We start from the raw sequence: 20266 nt of genomic DNA on the forward strand, positions 1-20266 counted from the left end.
AGTGCGCTGCCGGTCCTGGCGTAGGTGCGGTACCCAGTGCGCTGCCGGTCCTGGCGTAGGTGCGGCACCCAGTGCGCTGCCGGTCCTGGCGTAGGTGCGGCACCCAGTGCGCTGCCGGTCCTGGCGGAGGTGCGGCACCCAGTGCGCTGCCGGTCCTGGCGGAGGTGCGGCACCCAGTGCGCTGCCGGTCCTGGCGGAGGTGCGGCACCCAGTGCGCTGCCGGTCCTGGCGGAGGTGCGGCACCCAGTGCGCTCGCTGGCCTAGGTGCGCCACCCAGTGCGCTGCCAGTGCTTGCGTACATACTCATTACTGGAGTACATGCGGTACCACGTGTGCTGCCAGTGCTGGCCTGTGTGCGTTGTACCACGTGCGCTACTAGTGTTGGCGTACATACCGCGCACGGTACCGGTGCATGCGTACGTGCGATACCAAGTGCGCTACCAGTGCCGGAGTACGTGGGCTATGTACCACAAGCATGGGGTACCAGTTCTTGCGCACCTACTGTGCACTACCAGCGCTGGTGTATGTGCGGTACCATATGTGCTGCCAGTACTGGAGTACGTGCGGTACCATGTGCAAGTATGGTACTACAAATACTTGATTCTCCATTGTGAAGCACCTATTTGGCAGCCCTAAGGTGATGCTGGTTGCAGTACCATTTTTGGCCACCAATCTTACACATTATGATAAATGGTGTTATACTTACTCCTTTAAAATAATAAATTGGGGATCTGTGTCATAACTTGAAATTAATATCTCAAAAACGATAGCAGCATAAATGATCGACACAATTTTGAATTAAAATGGGGGGGGGGCTGGTTGACCTCAGATTGACCTATAAAAGAATTGTAAATATCTTAAAAATGATAGCAGCACAAACAATGACATCATTTGTATATAAATTTGCGCCTGATGGGGGAGGAGGGCAACTTCACAAAGGTGTCAAAATGTATTTGCATGTGTATTTGAAGTCACTTTCAATTCTTTCAGATGACTCGTCACTACAGTTAGAAACGCAAAACCCCTGTAAAAAGATGCGAGGTAAAAACCCTTCCAAACATCTGTTACTTCTCGACACCTTTTATGGTCTTAACCTTGTGGGATTTCTTTTGTTTTTTTTAGTGGACGTCTGGAGTCGTTTCCTTGCCCAGGAGCCCAAGTGTTTCCTCCCCCAAAGCGCCGAGGTCTTTGCGGAATATCAAAAGAAATACAAGGAGAGGGCGAAGTCATCTATGACGCAATAGATAAAACCTCGTTTTGTTCTTTGTTTCACTGTGAAGAGGCAGCTCGTCTTCATTTCCATGACTTTGATTACTTGTTGGATGTGTTAGATAAGAAGCGTTAAAAAGAATGTGAAAGGGGAGGTGTACTTCAATCCCACCCCCGCGTCGGCTCCGGTGCGTTTCGACACTGAAGTTTACTGTTAGCTTTGTGCACACTGTAACCATGTAAAACGTTTGTATGTTTAAATTACCGTGCAGGTTTTTTTTTTTTTTTTTGTGTACGGTCCACCTGGGCATATATTATATTTTTTGGATTACAAGCAGTTTCTATAAGGTTATTATTATTATTGTTTTTACAAACAAGCGTCATTCATTAAAATGAACATTTTTGTTAAAAAAAACAAAAACAAATGTTCTCTTCATTTGCCCCACCCGATCAAAATTCGACGTCTAGCGCTGGCAATGGCATTGAAACACAGTAAACAAACATCCCAGTCGAAACATATTTGACGTCCATCACCGTCGATGGCAGTGAAGGAGGTTTAAATTACTTTCTTTTAGCTTAATGCTACTATACAATGGAAGATGCCATTCACGCGCTAGCAACAATTAGCATCACTTTGTTTTGTACTATTTGCTCTGTCTTCATGATGTTGCAACCTAGAAGAAAATACAATTCACCCCTCCTAGTTAAAATTGGACATCTAGCGCCGTCAATGGCACTGAAACATGGTCGTTCAAAGTCGGACATTCCCTGCGGAAACGGATTTGATGTCCGTCACTGTCGATGGAATTGAAGAGGTAAGTTTTAAAATACAAAACCCTTTGAATTCCTTCCTTTTAGCTTCATGGTAATACACAATGGAAGGTGCCATTTAGGCGCTAGCAAGGATTAGCATCACTTTGAGAACTAATACTGTACCACAAAATCATCATGAAGTTGCAAATTAGAACAGATGTTCATTCGCCCCTCCCAGTTGAAATTATTCGGACGTCTAGTGCTGGAAAAAAATTAGCTTTTAAAATACAAAAAATTTCTCATTCCTTTCTTTGCTAATATGCAATGAAAGATGCCATTCACGCGCTAGCAAGAATTAGCATCACTTTGTGGTGCAGTATTTTCTTTCAGAATTCATGTTGCAAACTAAGGACATATGTTCACTCACCCCGGCCAGTTACAATTAATTGGACATCTTGAGCCGTCAACGGCACTCAAACAAGGTCATTCAAAGCCAGAAGTCCCAGTCGAATCTGATTTGACATCCGTTACTGCCGTCGGCAGTAAATTAAGTTTTTAGATTACAAAACATTTGACATTCCTTTGTTTCCTTTTAGCTTAATGCTAATATACAATGAAAGATGCCATTCAGGTGCTAGCAAGCAAGAATTAGCGTCACTTTGTGATACAGTATTTGCTATGTCATCATGATGACTCTACAACCGAGAATGTTCATTCACGCCTCCCAGTTAAAATTGGACGGCTAGCGCCGTCAACGGCACTAAAACATGGACATTCAAAGCCAGACATCCCATCCAAACAGATTTGACGCCCATTGTAGATCTCAAATGTTTTTAAAATACAAAACACTTCGCATTCCTTTGTTTCCTTTTAGCTTATTGCTAATATACAATGAAAGATGCCATTCATGCGCTAGCAAAAATTAGCATCACCTTGTGTTATAAGACCGTAATTTTCAGACTATAAGCCGCTACTTTTTTCCTTCATTTTGAATCCTGCGGCTTATAGTCCAGTGTGGTTAATTTGTTGATTTATTTGGGTTAATAGGCAACACTTGCCTCCTAGCATGCATTGCAGCGCTACAGCTGTAAATAACAAAATTCATGTTCTGTGCTAATTATTTATTGAGTTACTGTTCCGGTTGTTTAAAAAATGGCTTGTTGTGGTATTTGGAAACACTTTATTTGACAGTGGGGTCATAAGACGGTCATATTTATGACATAACACTATCATGGGCAGTACTGAATGCTTATCACAGATGTCTTTACGTGTCAACCGGCAAATTGTGTTACTAACGCTGTTTACGTCCAGTTTGGATCTTTTACATCCATTCAAAAGTGAGATAATTTGCCGGATAACACTGTGACATCTGTTATGAACGTTCATTAATTCTGATGACAGTGTCATGTCATAGTTATGATTGTCTACTGACAGTCTTATGGCTGAAAAAGTGTTACCAAATAACATAACTAGCAATTATTAAAACAACTGGAAGAGTAACTGAAGAAATAATTAGCATAGAGCATGAATTTTGATTGTTATTTACATCTGTAGCGCTGCAATGCATGATAGGAGGCAAGTTGGATGGCAACAGTGTTGTCAGCAGGTGGCAGAAGAGGTTGCTTGTTTCCCCCAAGGGAGCACTGATGGCCAAATGAAGCTTCTTGAAGCAAGCTTTGAAGCCAATTGGTTGAAAGCTTCATGGTGGTTCATTTGGAATTATGAGTCGTATGATGCCACTGTCAAATAAAGCGTTACTGGTTAATATCTTTTGTTGTAAATATCCCATAATACATTGAGGACAGCTGCGGCTTATAGTCCAGTGCGGCTTATCTGTGAACAAATGCTGTTTTAGTGTCACATTTGGTGGGCTCCGGCTTATAGTCAGGTGCGCCTTATAGTGTGAAAATTGCCACGTGCCAAAATAAATTTTCTTATACAAAAAAAAAAAAAAATGCCACATGCCAAAAATAAATGCCACATCACAAAATACATGTTGCCTTATACCAAAAAAATGCCACATGCCAACATGCATTTTGCCACATGGCAAAAAAATGCCCCATGGCAAAATAGATTTTGCCACATGCCAAAATCCATTTTGCCACATACCCAAAAAATGCAACGTGGCAAAAATACATTTTGCCACATACCCAAAAAATGCAGCGTAGCAAAAATACATTTTGCCATATACCAAAAAAATTCCACATGGCAAAAAAAGGCCACATGCCAAAATACATTTTGCCACATACCAAAAATGATGCCACATGCCAAAATACATTTTGCCATATACCGAAAAATGCCACATGGCAAAATCCATTTTGCCATATACCGAAAAAATGCTACATGGCACAAAAAAAAAAAAAAAAAAATTTCGCACATGCCAAAATCCATATGAATGAGTGAAGAAGTAAGTTTGACAATACAAAACCCTTTGGATTCCTTTGTTCCCTTTTAGTGTAATGCTAATACACAATGGAAGATGCCATTCACACGCGAGTAAAGGAACCTGTGTTACTAAATTACCTGTTAACTCTTCAAGCCTCAAAGTTCCATGAGTGTTTGTTTCCGTAAAGAACTCCCAACAACAACATTTTCAAAGTCAACAATTTATTGCCATAAGTTCTTGACAGAGGAGTCTAAGCAGTATGCTAGGTCAGTGAGGAACTCCAGTCCTATTTTCTGGCTTTCCCGGTATTTTGTAGATAAGGATAAGGAACTGATGATGTGTGTTCATGGGATTCACGGGCATTATTTTCACATATGAAGAATGATAATCTAAGACATCTGCTGTCGATGTTGCCAGACTGGGATCCTTTGTTGTCCTACGGAGTTTCCAAAGTGAATGGCCTCTCTATGGCCTGTTGACCTTTTGCTGCTACAGTGCCTTGCAAAAGTATTCGGCCCCCTTGAACCTTGCAACCTTTCGCCACATTTCAGGCTTCAAACATAAAGATATAAAATTTTCATTTTTTGTCAAGAATCAGCAACAAGTGGGACACAATCGTGAAGTGGAACAAAATTTATTGGATAATTTAAACTTTTTTAACAAAAACTGAAAAGTGGGGCGTGCAATATTATTCGGCCCCCTTGCGTTAATACTTTGTAGCGCCACTTTTTCCGCCAATTACAGCTGCAAGTCGCTTGGGGTATGTGTCAATCAGTTTTGCACATCGAGAGACTGACATTCTTGCCCATTCTTCCTTGCAAAACAGCTCGAGCTCAGTGAGGTTGGATGGAGAGTGTTTATGAACAGCAGTCTTCAGCTCTTTCCACAGATTCTCCATTGGATTCAGGTCTGGACTTTGACTTGGCCATTCTAACACCTGGATACGTTTATTTTTGAACCATTCCATTGTAGATTTGGCTTTATGTTTTGGATCATTGTCCTGTTGGAAGCTCAATCTCTGTCCCAGTCTCAGGTCTACTAACAGGTTTTCTTCCAGAATGTTCCTGTATTTGGCTGCATCCATCTACCCGTCAATTTTAACCATCTTCCCTGTCCCTGCTGAAGAAAAGCAGGCCCAAACCATGATGCTGCCACCACTATGTTTGACAGTGGGGATGGTGTGTTCAGGGTGATGAGCTGTGTTGCTTTTACGCCAAACATATCGTTTTGCATTGTGGCCAAAAAGTTCCAATTTTAGTTTCATCTGACCAGAGCACCTTCTTCCACATGTTTGGTGTGTCTCCCAGGTGGCTTGTGGCAAACTTTAAACGAGACTTTTTATGGATATCTTTGAGAAATGGCTTTCTTCTTGCCACTCTTCCATAAAGGCCAGATTTGTGCAGTGTACAACTGATTGTTGTCCTATGGACAGACTCTCCCACCTCAGCTGTAGATCTCTGCAGTTCATCTAGCGTGATCATGGGCCTCTTGGCTGCATCTCTGATCAGTTTTCTCCTTGTCTGAGAAGAAATTTTGGAAGGACGGTCGGGTCTTGGTAGATTTCCAGTGGTCTGATGCTCCTTCCATTTCAATATGATGGCTTGCACAGTGCTCCTTGAGATGTTTAAAGCTTGGGAAATCTTTTTGTATCCAAATCCGGCTTTAAACTTCTCCACTACAGTATCTCGGACCTGCCTGGTGTGTTCCTTGGTTTTCATAATGCTCTCTGCACTTTAAACAGAACCCTGAGACTATCACAAAGCAGGTGCATTTATACGGAGACTTGATTACACACAGGTGGATTCTATCTATCATATCGGTCATTTAGGACAACATTGGATCATTCAGAGATCCTCACTGAACTTCTGGAGTGAGTTTGCTGCACTGAAAGTAAAGGGGCCAAATAATATTGCATGCCCCACTTTTCAGTTTTTTATTTGTTAAAAAAGTTGAAATTATCCAATAAATGTTGTTCCACTTCACGATTGTGTCCCACTTGTTGTTGATTCCTGACAAAAAAATTAAATTTCATATCTTTATGTTTGAAGCCTGAAATGTGGCGAAAGGTTGCAAGATTCAAGGGGGCCGAATACTTTTGCAAGGCACTGTACCTCCCTCCTGATCACCACCACCAGTCCTAAGTGGTCAAAAGGGTCCCTGTGCTTAAAGTCTCCACATCTTTGTAGCAAATACATTCGATTGTTTCATTCTTTTAATACGTAAATAACCGTTATTAGGGCCCGAGCACCAACATGGTGTGAAGGCCCCATTGTTCTGCAAAGGATTATTGTTATTCTTTCTTCATGGCAAATGAAAATGGCCCATTTGGAGGTCTTAACATGCTCAAACCCACCAAAATTTGCACAAACATGCGGATTCGCGAAAATTTCAATAATTTGGCAACGTTGTGAAAAAATGTCAAAAAGTGGCTCAGTGGCGCCCCCTGGAATTTTTTAAAAAGGCCTCTCCATTTAGGTTTTTTTCAACGTAGAGCGATGAAATTTGGGGAGTCAATACCTTGGGCCAAAATGCTTCAAAAAGTCTTGCACCCATATTCCTAACCCAACAGGGTATTTTGGATTGAATATTGAAAAACATGCCATTTTTGTCGAAAACCAGGGTGCACGTTTGAGACCATTGCACCGAGGCAGTTAGGTGGATCCTCCTCAAAATTGGTCAGACTCTTCATGAGACATACGAGATGTTAAGTTTTCAAAATGGTGAGTTTTCATTCACGGGCCTGACCTGGGCGGAGTACCAGAGTCAGGCTTATTTGGGGTTTAGGGTTAGGGCTTCTTCAGGGCAAATAAAAATGGCCAATTTGAAGTTCTGAACATGCTCAAAAACTCACTAAAATTTGCACATATCAAAATGGTGAATTTTCATTCCCGGGCCTGACCTGTGCGGGGTGTTTTTTTTTTTGTGTGTGTGTGTTAGGGTTAGGTTTGTTGTATTATTCTTTTCATGGCAAATGAAAAGGACCCTTGCTTTTTTGACATTGTGTCGAAGCGTAGGCCAAATGTATTTAGCCCCCCCCCCCCAAAAAAAAAAAAAAAACAGAAAAAAAATTGGAGAAATCGATAGGTTCCCTGACAAGAAATTGGAGAAATCGATACGCTCACCCTTGGGCCCATTGAGTCCTCCTTGCAGGGCTAGTTTAATATCACTTCCCTTTACTTGCAAGAATTGGCATCATTTTGTGATATCACAACAAGGTTGTCTCAGAGGGCTTTGCAGAGTCAATATGATACAGTCAGACAGTCAAACAGTAGGTGAATTCGATGAAGTTCATATCCTGGGCACTCCAAAAACCCAATGGGAAAAATGGGAAACCTTGGGGAGAACCAACTAACATGAGCAAATGTTCAACCCAAAAAACAATCAGCAAAGATTTATTGCATTGGGGCTTTTTCTTCTACTATTTTATGTTACTGTCAGCGTTTTTTAAGCATGAAAGAGATAATATTCTACTTAAATCTTTTGCCTTTGCTACAAAATCAAAGGCAAATTTTTAATTCCAACTTTATTTAACAATCATTCCGGGACAAATTGCCAAACCGTGCTACAGCTAAGACCATAGTTCTCCTCTCGCACAGGCCCAGGTAGGTCAAATTTGTCCAGCTCACGAAGTAGCTTTCGAATCCGGTGCTCTTCAAACCGAGCCCTTCCGGGATCTCCTATCAGAACTTTGCTTTTGCGAGTCTTGATGCAACGTTCCAACCAACTGTGAAGCTGGCAGGAGAGCGCCTCGTCGTAGAACATGTCGCCGAGGAGGATCAGGTCAAAGTCGCCCGGATCGGAACAGATGAGGTCTCGGGTCACGCAGACTGGAGGATCCAAACCGTTGAGCTGGAAGTTCATGCAGGTTGCAAGTGTGGCAACTGTGGATGAAAACAAGGTTTTCTACTTTTTTTGCTAATAAAACATGAAAAAAACAGTTGTTTTTGTGTGTTGTTGAAAGATAAAAAAAGGTATCAGAAACTGAAATAAAGGCTCCGCCCTCTTCCTTAGTTCAATTGTTTTGTCTGCTTGCAAGGAGAACGGAGAAACATGTCTACGGGTGTAGATAATGCTGAAAGTACCCATACATATAACGTTGCTAGATCTTGTGTCCTTGGCAGCAGTTTTTATCAGTAAAAGCCAGTTATCAACTTGTTGAGAGACCCCAGTAACTGTCAGAAATCTATCAGATGACACACAGACAATTATAAGATGAAAAGGAACTTATTTAAGTATAACCAGATAAATAAAACCTGAAACAAGGGTTTGCACCACAACCCGTAGTTCGCTGGTTCATATCCGGCTCTAAGGACCATTAAAATGTCAAGGTTATATCTAGAGCTGAAATGAATACTCGAGCAACTCGAGTTGGTTTGTGTGCTTGCAAGGAGAACGGAGAAACGTGTCTACGGGTGTAGACAGTGCTGAAAGTACCCATACATATCACGCGGCTAGATCTTGTGAATTTGGCAGCAGTTTTTATCAGTAAAAGCCAGTCATCAACTTGTTAAGAGACCCCAGTAACTGTCAGAAATCTATCATCGGCAGAAACTTTTTAGTCCTTTTTAGTTTTATCATAATTCTGTATAGTTTGATAATGGCGGAACTATTTTGCTTGGAAACATGGTCATCTTCCATGGAATTCTCTAAAGCAGATGACACACAGACAATTATAAGATGAACAGGAACTGTCATTTGAGTATACCCAGACAAATAAAACCTTAAGCAAGTGGTCACACCACAAGCCTTAGATCGCTGGTTCGTATCCGGCTCGAAGGACCATTAAAATGTCAAGGTTCTATCTAGAGCTGAAATTAATATTCGAGCTGTTTTGTCTGCTTGCAGGGAGAACGGAGAAACGTGTCTACGGGTGTAGACAGTGCTGAAAGTACCCATACATATCACGCGGCTAGATCTTGTGTCCTTGGCAGCAGTTTTTATCAGTAAAAGCCAGTCATCAACTTGTTAAGAGACCCCAGTAACTGTCAGAAATCTATCAGATGACACACAGACAATTATAAGATGAAAAGGAACTTATTTAAGTATAACCAGACAAATAAAACCTGAAACAAGGGTTTGTACCACAATCCGTAGTTCGCTGGTTCATATCCGGCTCGAAGGACCATTAAAATGTCAAGGTTATATCTAGAGCTGAAACGAATACTCGAGCAACTCGAGTTGTTTTGTCTGCTTGCAAGGAGAACGGAGAAACGTGTCTACGGGTGTAGAGAGTGCTGAAAGTACCCATACCTATCACGCGGCTAGATCTTGTGAATTTGGCAGCAGTTTTTATCAGTAAAAGCCAGTCATCAACTTGTTGAGAGACCCCAGTAACTGTCAGAAATCTATCATCGGCAGAAACTTATTAAGTCCTTTTTAGTTTTATGTTTCTGGACGGTTTGGTCATGGCGGAGCTATTTTATGCTGCGAAACATCGTCATCTTCCACGGAATCCTCTAAAGCAAATGACACACAGACAATTATAAGATGAAAAGGAACTGTCATTTGAGTATACCCAGACAAATAAAACCTTAAACAAGGGGTCACACCACAAGCCTTAGATCGCTGGTTCGTATCCGGCTCGAAGGACCATTAAAATGTCAAGGTTATATCTAGAGCTGAAATGAATACTTGAGCAACTCGAGTTTAAAAACTGATCCGAGTGATTTTATTCGCCTCGAGGAATCGTTTAATTTTGCCAGCTCTAAACATTATTTTGCCGGACTACTTTTAATGCGGGACAATGCGCTGACGCATAGAGGAAGAAGCAGTAGCCGACAGCCGCTACAAACTATACCAACGTTGCTAAAAACTACGGCCGCATGAGGCTACGGTGGTAGCAGGTAGCGTCTGATGCGTCTCATAGATATCACATTGTTACTTCCCTCGTGTGATTTGTGGAGTGACAGGTGGACAGGTTGCCGAGCACACATACACGTCCGGCTGCCTCAAACGTAGCCAGACACTTCACAGCGCATGCGCACACAAGCCTGTCGTTTCCCAGGGAACACTTGCAACACTACCCCCACTCTGGATGGTAATTAAAAAATAACATTCAAGCAGACTAACAATTATAACACAAAATGAACAAACAAATACACTTGGCAGCCGGAACAACATTAACAACAAAGGCACTAAAGAACAGTGCAACGTTACGTGACCCAGTCACCATAACGTTCCGGCGCCCTGGCCCGACGTCCAGGTTGTTGACTCGCCCGCCACACCCCCACCAGCTTAATGATGGACATGGGAAGAGGAGGACAGGCCGAGCCCTATGTTTTACAAAAAGTTACGGGTTTGCGGTGAGTCGGCAACGAGCACACTTTTGCTCAATAGACAATGTTTATTGATGATTATTGCATAGGTCAAAATGTTTATTGAGTACAATCCCACACAAAGGCAAGCAAACAAATATCAAAACAAGCATAACAAGTGGTAATGATAACGCTAGATCTAGATTGTCACTTCTAATATCGCCGCGCTACCATCTAAGCACAAATATTCCTCTAAGAATAAAAACTCTTACCGTGACAAAAGGGCGGAGAGCCAACGCCCCGATCAGAGTCAGAAGAGGACTAAAGCCAAGCGATTCGTATGTCATCCGTTGGCGGACTCTGACGGGGTGGAGAATGCTCCTAGCTTTATAACAGTACATCTCGTGAGCACGAAGGTGGCTGGCCTCTAAGTTTAGAAGATGAACCATTTTGCCCATATTCCCTCCCCGCTATGGTATGAGATTCCCTCCCAGTTGAGGTTTGTTGTGTTACAGGGGCACCAGTATGTCGTGAATGCAAAACAAGTTATCTCGTGAGATTCCCTCCCAACTGTGGAACCCAGACGCCAGGATGGTGTGAAGAACAATAACAGGTGTCGAAGTGGCGGAGTAAATAAGTTTATTGTAAGCAATATTATGGCTATTCACTCCGGGTCATATAATCACATATTTAACCCATCACCCTACCAGAGAGGTGTCGGTGAAAGTGGAAACAGACGAGGGCACAGGGTCAAGGCTGGACACCATCAGTTGGAGAAAAGGTTTTGCAGATCCAGTTCCGTGTTATCGTCATCGTTCACAAGAACAGGCAGTGCCACTTCGGTGGGTGCCCATGCTCGTGACTGGTCCAGGGCCCAGGTGTTGTCTGCAGTGGCGGACTTGGCAATTTTGGGGCCTAAGGCGAACATATCCAGGGGCCCTCTTCATGGGTCAGGGGTTAAAAAGGTGAAAAGGGTGTGGAGGGAATATGTTTCGGTACACTAGGGCTGTCCTAAACGACAAATTTTCTCCTGAATAGTCAGCCGACTAGTTTTACGATTAATCTAATAATTTTTGTTGTTGTTGCTAATTTAGCAATGAAATTTTTGTTGACGCTTATTAATTCACAAAACTCTTTTTGAACACTTAAATTCTTTATTGAAGTACAAATAATCATGTATTTAACAATATTTACAAACAATTAAATGCTGATAGCATTTACTAGTGCAAAAGAATGGAAGGTAAACAGATTCAGAGCACTTGACTTTGCCTTTCCAACATTATTCAAAACAATTCTTAAAAAAATTCTAGCAATATTATTATAGTAGACTACTAGATATAATAGTAGTATAATAATTATAATTATTCATTGCCAATCATATTTGTCATGAAGTGTCATTTGAAAGCTATTCTTATTCTGTATTGTGTAGTATTTACTCACCATATTATAATATTAATTCTGAGGTTTGTGAGATTAACTCCAGAAATCATTATTTATTAGGGCTGTCAAAATGAATGCGTTAACGGGCGGTAATTAATTTTTAAAATTAATCACGTTAAAATATTTAAATATTGACGGAATTCTCTACAGCAGATGACACACAGACAATTATAAGATGAACAGGAACTGTCATTTGAGTATACCCAGACAAATAAAACCTTAAGCAAGTGGTCACACCACAAGCCTTAGATCGCTGGTTCGTATCCGGCTCGAAGGACCATTAAAATGTCAAGGTTCTATCTAGAGCTGAAATTAATATTCGAGCTGTTTTGTCTGCTTGCAAGGAGAACGGAGAAACGTGTCTACGGGTGTAGACAGTGCTGAAAGTACCCATACATATCACGCGGCTAGATCTTGTGTCCTTGGCAGCAGTTTTTATCAGTAAAAGCCAGTCATCAACTTGTTAAGAGACCCCAGTAACTGTCAGAAATCTATCAGATGACACACAGACAATTATAAGATGAAAAGGAACTTATTTAAGTATAACCAGATAAATAAAACCTGAAACAAGGGATTGTACCACAATCCGTAGTTCGCTGGTTCATATCCGGCTCGAAGGACCATTAAAATGTCAAGGTTATATCTAGAGCTGAAACGAATACTCGAGCAACTCGAGTTGTTTTGTCTGCTTGCAAGGAGAACGGAGAAACGTGTCTACGGGTGTAGAGAGTGCTGAAAGTACCCATACCTAGCACGCGGCTAGATCTTGTGAATTTGGCAGCAGTTTTTATCAGTAAAAGCCAGTCATCAACTTGTTGAGAGACCCCAGTAACTGTCAGAAATCTATCATCGGCAGAAACTTTTTAGTCCTTTTTAGTTTTATATTTCTGGACAGTTTGGTCATGGCGGAGCTATTGGAAGGTAAACAGATTCAGAACACTTGACTTTGCCTTTCCAACATTATTCAAAACAATTCTTAAAAAAATTCTAGCAATATTATTATAATAGACTACTAGATATAATAGTAGTATAATAATTATAATTATTCATTGCCAATCATATTTGTCATGAAGTGTCATTTGAAAGCTATTCTTATTCTAATGCGTTAACGGGCGGTAATTCATTTTTAAAATTAATCACGTTAAAATATTTAACGCAATTAACGCATGCGCGAAACATCCCCTCAATCATTGCCGCAAACAGACTACAATGGCGTCGTTTGAAGTATATTGAGAGCTAAAGGGCAGAGACAAGCAAGTGGAGTGGACGCAGGTGTTACTGGCACCTGCCTAGGGGGCCGCTGTTATTTTCAATGTGACCGGCGTTGTCAGATTGAGCAGTGAGGAAGAAAGTGGTCGAGCGAGAGAGTAGAGAAAGTGCGAAGTTAGCACAGGCTCAAGTGCTGCGTCCCCCACATGCTTTTGTTTTGTTAATAAAAGTACCTACCAAAGCCATCCAACGCCTCACGGTATTTATATGTACGCCGCCTTCCGCAGAAGGAAATCGGACGAACATGAATCGCCGGTCCATAACACCGCCAATTACCAAGAAGGACGAATTGGTAACGCAGGCATCTATTTGAGCCGCGCTATTTAATGGAAAAAGCGGTGGCATCTCTTCCACAACTGTTATAACTATTGCGGCATACGACATGGGGAAGAATAACTGGAGATGATCTTTTTCTTAACAACATGTATTGCACTCAACGCAGAGAAGATATACCATTTGCAGCAACCACTGTGACTCATGGTTGCTCAAATTCCCATCACGCATTTGGGCAGTTAAGAACATTTAAGTCGCTACAGTATCATTTAGTGAAAGCACGACAAAAATCATATTCCTATCTCAAAAATAAAATAATATTCACAAAAAGAAAAGCGCTCAATGCAAAGAGATCTGGCAAAATAGCTATGCAAAATAATACTCTATTCAAACATTAATTTTAGCTCAACAAATACACTAGATGGCAAGAATTAGTCACAATATACAAACGATCACAATTACTATAACTTGTACTCTTCTATTCTTGCCATGTGGCTTTTTTTTTTTTTGGTGTGTGGCAAAATGTATTTCGGCATGTGGCATTTATTTTTGGCATGTGGCATTTGTTTTGGTATTTGGCATAGGGTGTATTTTGGCATGTGGCAAAATTGATTTAAGCATGTGGCAAAATGTATTTTGTCATGTAGCATTTATTTTTGCCATGTGGCATTCTTTTTGGTATGAGGCAAAATGTATTTTGCCATGTGGCATTTTTAGGTATGTGGCAAAATGTATTTTGGCATGTGGTATTTATTTTTGCCATGTGGCATTTTTTTTGGTATTAGGCAAAATGTATTTTGCCAATTGGCATTTTTCGGTATGTGGCAAAATGGATTGTGGCATGTGGCATTTATTTTTGCCACGTAGCACTTTTTTTGCCATGTGGCAAAATGTATTTTGGCATGTGACATTTAAAAAGTAAAATGAGTCTGTGTGCAGCTTATAAAATAGAGTTAATTTATTTTCCCCTCAAAATAACTCAAAATATAGCCATTAATATCTAAACCCCTGGCAACAAAAGTGAGTACACCCCTTTGAAAAAAACGTACATCCCTAAATGTCCAAATTGAGTACTGCTTGTCATTTTCCCTCCATGTCCTAATGTCATGTGACTCATTACAGGAGAGCTGCCAGCATTGCTGCAGAGATTGAAGAGGTGGGGGCTCAGACCATACATCCAATTGGTGTGCATGGCTGTCACCCCAAGAGGAGGAAGCCTCTTCTGACGACGGTACACAAGAAAGCCCGCTCGTCTCATCAGACCATAGGACATGGTTCTAGTAATCCATGTGCTTTGTTGACATGTCTTCAGCAAACAGTTTGCAGGCTTTCTTGTGTACTGTCTCAGAGAACTGATTGCGAGAGTTGGTGGTGCTGCGTCAATCTTGGTTAGTCAGTTGCATGACGCACAAGTTGGGCTTCCGTGATAAGAAGGTGTCATGTACCTCTTATGCCCTATATTGTTTGTTTTCCTTAAACTATGGTGTAAGTGCTATCTATTTTACATTGGGTGTGTTAGAGTAATACAAACAGTCGATCAGTAAATACGAGAAACGATACTATTCCCTTCAATATCAAGGAGAGTGTAAGGCAATGAAAGCCATTTGAATTCTACAGAGAAGTACTGTCACTTTCATATCTGTTCTCTGATCCTGTTTACAGTTAGTCCTTAATTCCACAACGTGAGATAGTTGAAATAACCTTGAGTTTGAATGTTATCAAATCAGTTCTTTAACCCAAATATTTTGGAGATGGCACCGTGTGAAAGAGCGCTCACCGGAGTCGATGTCGTTGGCGACGACTCGGTCGGCGCCGCAAAGTTTGGCGGCGATGGCCGTCGCGCCGCAGCCGCTTCCGAGATCCAAAACGGATTTTCCCGAACATACCCCAGGATTGTTCAGGAGATACCTGTGGAGAGAGCTTTACTTCACTCATTGGCTTCACGGTCTAAATGGATTGGACGTTTAGCGCTGTTAGTGGCAGCCAATGAGTTGGCAATAGCTAGAGGAGAGCAAATTCAAATCACCGCCAAATTTTGTCGTGGGGGTGTTGAACACTGTTGTTCTTCAATGTGCTCTTGTGCCTATGGGGCGTGAGCATAGTGGATTTGTGTCAGGTGCTGTTCATCAATAAATGGTCACTTGCCCTTGGTGTGTGTGTGTGTGTGTGTGTGCAAGCCGGTCAAAAAGGCTATCTTAATTCCTCTGTATAGTCGGTTTTTTAGCCCTATTAAGATGGCAGCCTCAACAGGTTATGGGCCCAAAAAGGAGATTGGAAGCCGATGGAACCGTTTATGTTTTGGTGCTTGGATGATGGCAGAGCGGCACTAAAGATCCTGAGAGAGCACTATGCAGGTAAGGTGAAGCTACGCATTATCAGCTTGTCCACAGAGCTGTAGCTGGGCCGAGAACGAAAAGTGGTATTTGGTATGTGGCTAAATTGATTTTGCCATGTGGTAAAATGTATTTTGGCATGGGGCTTTTTTTTTTTGCCATGTGGCATTTTTGTTGCTATGTGGCAAAATGGATTTTGGCATGTGGAATTTTTTCCATATTTGGCAAAATGCAATTTGGCATGTGGGAGTTTTTTGGTATATGGCAGAAATTGATTTGGCATGTGGCATTTTTTTTGTATGTGGCAAAATGGATTTTGGCATGTGGCTTTTTTTTTTTTTTTTTTTTTGCCATGTGGCATTTTTTCGGTAAATGGCAAAATGCAATTTGGCATGTGGCATTTTTTTTTGCCATGTAGCAAAATGGATTTTGGCATGTGGCATTATTTTTGGTATGTGGCAAAATGTATTTTGGCATGTGGCCTTTTTTTGCCATGTGGATTTTTTTTCGGTATGTGGCAAAATGTATTTTTGCCACGTGGCATTTTTTGGGTATGTGGCAAAATGTATTTTTGCCACGTGTCATTTTTTGGGTATGTGGCAAAATGTATTTTGGCATGTGGCTTTTTTTTTTTTTTTTTTTTTTTTGCCATGTGGCATTTTTTCGGTAAATGGCAAAATGCAATTTGGCATGTGGCATTTTTTTTTTGCCATGGGGCAAAATGGATTTTGGCGTGTGGCATTATTTTTGTATGTGGCAAAATCTATTTTGGCATGGGGCATTTATTTTTGGTATATGGCAAAATGGATTTTGGCATGTGGCATTTTTTTTGCCATGTGGCAGAATGCATGTTGGCATGTGGCATTTTTTTTGGGTATAAGGCAACATGTATTTAGGGATGTGGCATTTATTTTTGCATGTGGCATTTTTTTTTATATATCGCAAAATGTATTTAGAATGTGACATTTTTGTGGTATGTGGCAAAATGGATTTAGGCATGTGGCATTTTTGGCATGTGGCAAAATGTATTTAGGCATGTGGCATTTTTTTGGTATGTGGCAAAATGTATTTTGGCATGTGGCATTCATTTTTGCTATGTGGCTTTTTTTTTGGTGTATGGCAGAATGGATTTTGGCATGTGGCATTTTCTTGGTGTGTGGCAAAATGTATTTTGGCATGTAGCATTAATTTTTGCCATGTGGCATTTTTTTAGTATGTGGCAAAATGTATTTGGGCATGTGACAATTTTTATACATGTAGTATTTTTTTGGTATGTGGCAAAATAGATTTTGGCATGTGGCATTTTTTAAATTGGTATATGGCAAAATGAATTTTGGCATGTGGCATTTTTTGGGCATGTGCCAATGCTTACCTGGAAAGTGCTTGCCCTCCCGGCCAGTAGATGGCCCAGTACGGGTCATCAAATGGCCAAAGTTCAGGTCTTTCAAACCAAAATCTGCAGTTTGGAGTGAAAAGTCTGAGTTTGATCTCAGGTGTCAGGTGATTATCTCCAACGATTTCTGTGTTGTCTGAAATGAACTTCCGGATTGCTTCTTCACTCAGACGTTCAGTGGAGAAACATCTTGAAGAGATTTGAAAGAAAACAACCCTGAAACGATTCAAACTTTGAACGTGACGTCTCACTAGTTTAGCGCCAATCATAATAGGAACTCCTCATTTACAGGCTACGAAAAAACGACTCATTTTATACTGAAACTTGACAGGAAAAAGACGTTTGTTCCGCCACCGTGTAGAAACAGGCGAGAATTAACCGTTCCGCTTGATTTAGGTTCCTACTAAAGTAATTGTATCCAAAATATAACATATTTTGCACAGATAGCGTAAATAAAGATTGAAATAAACGTGTAGGATAATATTTACTTCGGAAAAATATGTAAAAATATATTGTTAGTCGATTACCAAGCATGAAATAATCTTAAAACCGAGGTAACTGAAACGAAGTTACACATTTTTTTTTAAAACAGATAATCGAAATATAGCTATACATGTATGATAATGGAGATAAATACATGCAAACGTGTTGAAGACGGATGGATGTATCGAAATTAGCTTAGGATACAACGCCGTCTCCTGGTCAAATGGGAAATTGCGCTAACATTTAAAAACTTCCACCAAACTTTACATGAACTAAACAAAAACCTTACTAAATATAAATAAATACATTACATTAATTGAAATAAAGTGTGTCCCCAAAATGTGACTCAAAATGAACAGGAAGTAGCCTGCAAATGCTGGAAAATGAACAAAGTGACACAAAATGAACAGGAAGATACCCAGAATGAATAGGTAGTGGCCCAGAAATGAACAGTAAGTGACCCAAAAAAAAAAAAAAAAAAAGAGCCATAAATACCCTAAAAACAGGAAGTTGCCTAGAAATTCCCCAAAATGAACAGAAAGTGACCCAAATTAAACAGGAAGTGACCCGAAATAAACAACTGACCCAGAAATACCTTAAAATATCCTGGAAATTGCCCCAAAATGAACAGGAAGTGCACAAAATGAACAGGAAGTGACCCAACATAAACAAATGATTTAGAAATACCCTAAAATAACCAGGAAGTTGCCCAGAAATGCCCCTAAATGAACATGATGTGACCCAAAATCAACAGGAAGTGACACAAAATAATCAACTGACACAGATATACCCTGAAAATAACCAGGAAGTTGTTCTTAATTGCCCTGAAATGAACAGGAAGTGACCCAAAATCAATAGGAAGAGACACAAAATATACAACGGATTCAGAAATACCCTAAAATAACCAGAAAGTTCCCAGAAATGCGCAGAAATGAACACGAAGTGACCCAAAATAAACCACTGACCCAGAAATACCTTAAAATATCCAGGAAATTACCCCAAAATGAACAAGAAGTGACACAAAATGAACAGGAAGTGGCCCAACATAAAAAATTGACCCAGAAATACCCTAAAATAACCAGGAAGTTGCCCAGAAATGCCCCCAAACGAACATGATGTGACCCAAAATCAACAGGAAGTGACAAAAAAATAATCAACTGACACAGATATACCCTGAAAATAACCAGGAAGTAGTTCTTAGATGCCCTGAAATGAACAGGAAGTGACAACAAAATCAATAGGAAGTGACACGAAATATACAACTGATTCAGAAATACCCTATAATAACCAGGAAGTTCCCAGAAATGTCCCGAAATTAACACGAAATGACCCTAAATAAACAACTGACCCAGAAATACATTAGAATATCCAGGAAATTGCCCAGAAATGAACAGGAAGTGACACAAAATGAACCGGAAGTGACCCAACACAAACAACTGACCCAGAAATACCCTAAAATAACCAGGAAGTTGCCCAGAAATGCCCCTAAATGAACATGATGTGACCCAAAATCAACAGGAAGTGACACAAAATAATCAACTGACACAGATATACCCTGAAAATAACCAGGAAGTTGTTCTTAATTGCCCTGAAATGAACAGGAAGTGACCCAAAATCAATAGGAAGAGACACAAAATATACAACGGATTCAGAAATACCCTAAAATAACCAGAAAGTTCCCAGAAATGCGCAGAAATGAACACGAAGTGACCCAAAATAAACCACTGACCCAGAAATACCTTAAAATATCCAGGAAATTACCCCAAAATGAACAAGAAGTGACACAAAATGAACAGGAAGTGGCCCAACATAAAAAATTGACCCAGAAATACCCTAAAATAACCAGGAAGTTGCCCAGAAATGCCCCCAAACGAACATGATATGACCCAAAAACAACAGGAAGTGACAAAAAAATAATCAACTGACACAGATATACCCTGAAAATAACCAGGAAGTAGTTCTTAGATGCCCTGAAATGAACAGGAAGTGACAACAAAATCAATAGGAAGTGACACGAAATATACAACTGATTCAGAAATACCCTATAATAACCAGGAAGTTCCCAGAAATGTCCCGAAATGAACACGAAATGACCCTAAATAAACAACTGACCCAGAAATACATTAGAATATCCAGGAAATTGCCCAGAAATGAACAGGAAGTGACACAAAATGAACCGGAAGTGACCCAACACAAACAACTGACCCAGAAATACCCTAAAATAACCAGGAAGTTGCCCAGAAATGCCCCTAAATGAACATGATGTGACCCAAAATCAACAGGAAGTGACACAAAATAATCAACTGACACAGATATACCCTGAAAATAACCAGGAAGTTGCTCTTAAATGCCCTAAAATGAACAGGAAGTGACCCGAAATCAATAGGAAGTGACACGAAATATACAATTGATTCAGAAATACCCTAAAATAACCAGGAAGTTCCCAGAAATGCCCCGAAATGAACACGAAGTG

The 20266-nt window shown here is 40.6% G+C and overlaps 3 protein-coding genes across 3 annotated transcripts in view; 2 read left to right on the forward strand and 1 right to left on the reverse strand.

Moving 5' to 3' along the window:
- Positions 1-1617, forward strand: part of si:ch211-106e7.2 (uncharacterized) — a 46114-nt gene extending 44497 nt beyond the window's left edge. The window contains exons 3-4 of the mRNA XM_057835991.1: positions 991-1041; positions 1123-1617. Coding sequence (XP_057691974.1) covers positions 991-1041; positions 1123-1244 — 173 coding nt within the window. The 3' untranslated portion in view covers positions 1245-1617. The remainder of the gene's footprint in view (positions 1-990; positions 1042-1122) is intronic.
- A 6196-nt stretch (positions 1618-7813) lies between these two features.
- etfbkmt (electron transfer flavoprotein subunit beta lysine methyltransferase) lies at positions 7814-17754 on the reverse strand. Its single transcript, XM_057836004.1, has 3 exons — positions 17290-17754; positions 15362-15492; positions 7814-8229 (listed from the first exon to the last, which is right to left on the reverse strand). Exons 1-3 carry the CDS (start codon positions 17577-17579, stop codon positions 7883-7885), a joined length of 768 nt encoding a protein of 255 aa, XP_057691987.1. The 5' UTR covers positions 17580-17754; the 3' UTR covers positions 7814-7882.
- Positions 15917-20266, forward strand: part of mterf2 (mitochondrial transcription termination factor 2) — a 74526-nt gene continuing 70176 nt past the window's right edge. The window contains exon 1 of the mRNA XM_057836003.1: positions 15917-15938. The gene's annotated coding sequence lies outside the window, so the exon portion shown is untranslated. The remainder of the gene's footprint in view (positions 15939-20266) is intronic.

The sequence above is a fragment of the Corythoichthys intestinalis genome, chromosome 5 (genome assembly GCF_030265065.1).
Source record: "Corythoichthys intestinalis isolate RoL2023-P3 chromosome 5, ASM3026506v1, whole genome shotgun sequence".
NCBI lineage: Eukaryota > Metazoa > Chordata > Actinopteri > Syngnathiformes > Syngnathidae > Corythoichthys > Corythoichthys intestinalis.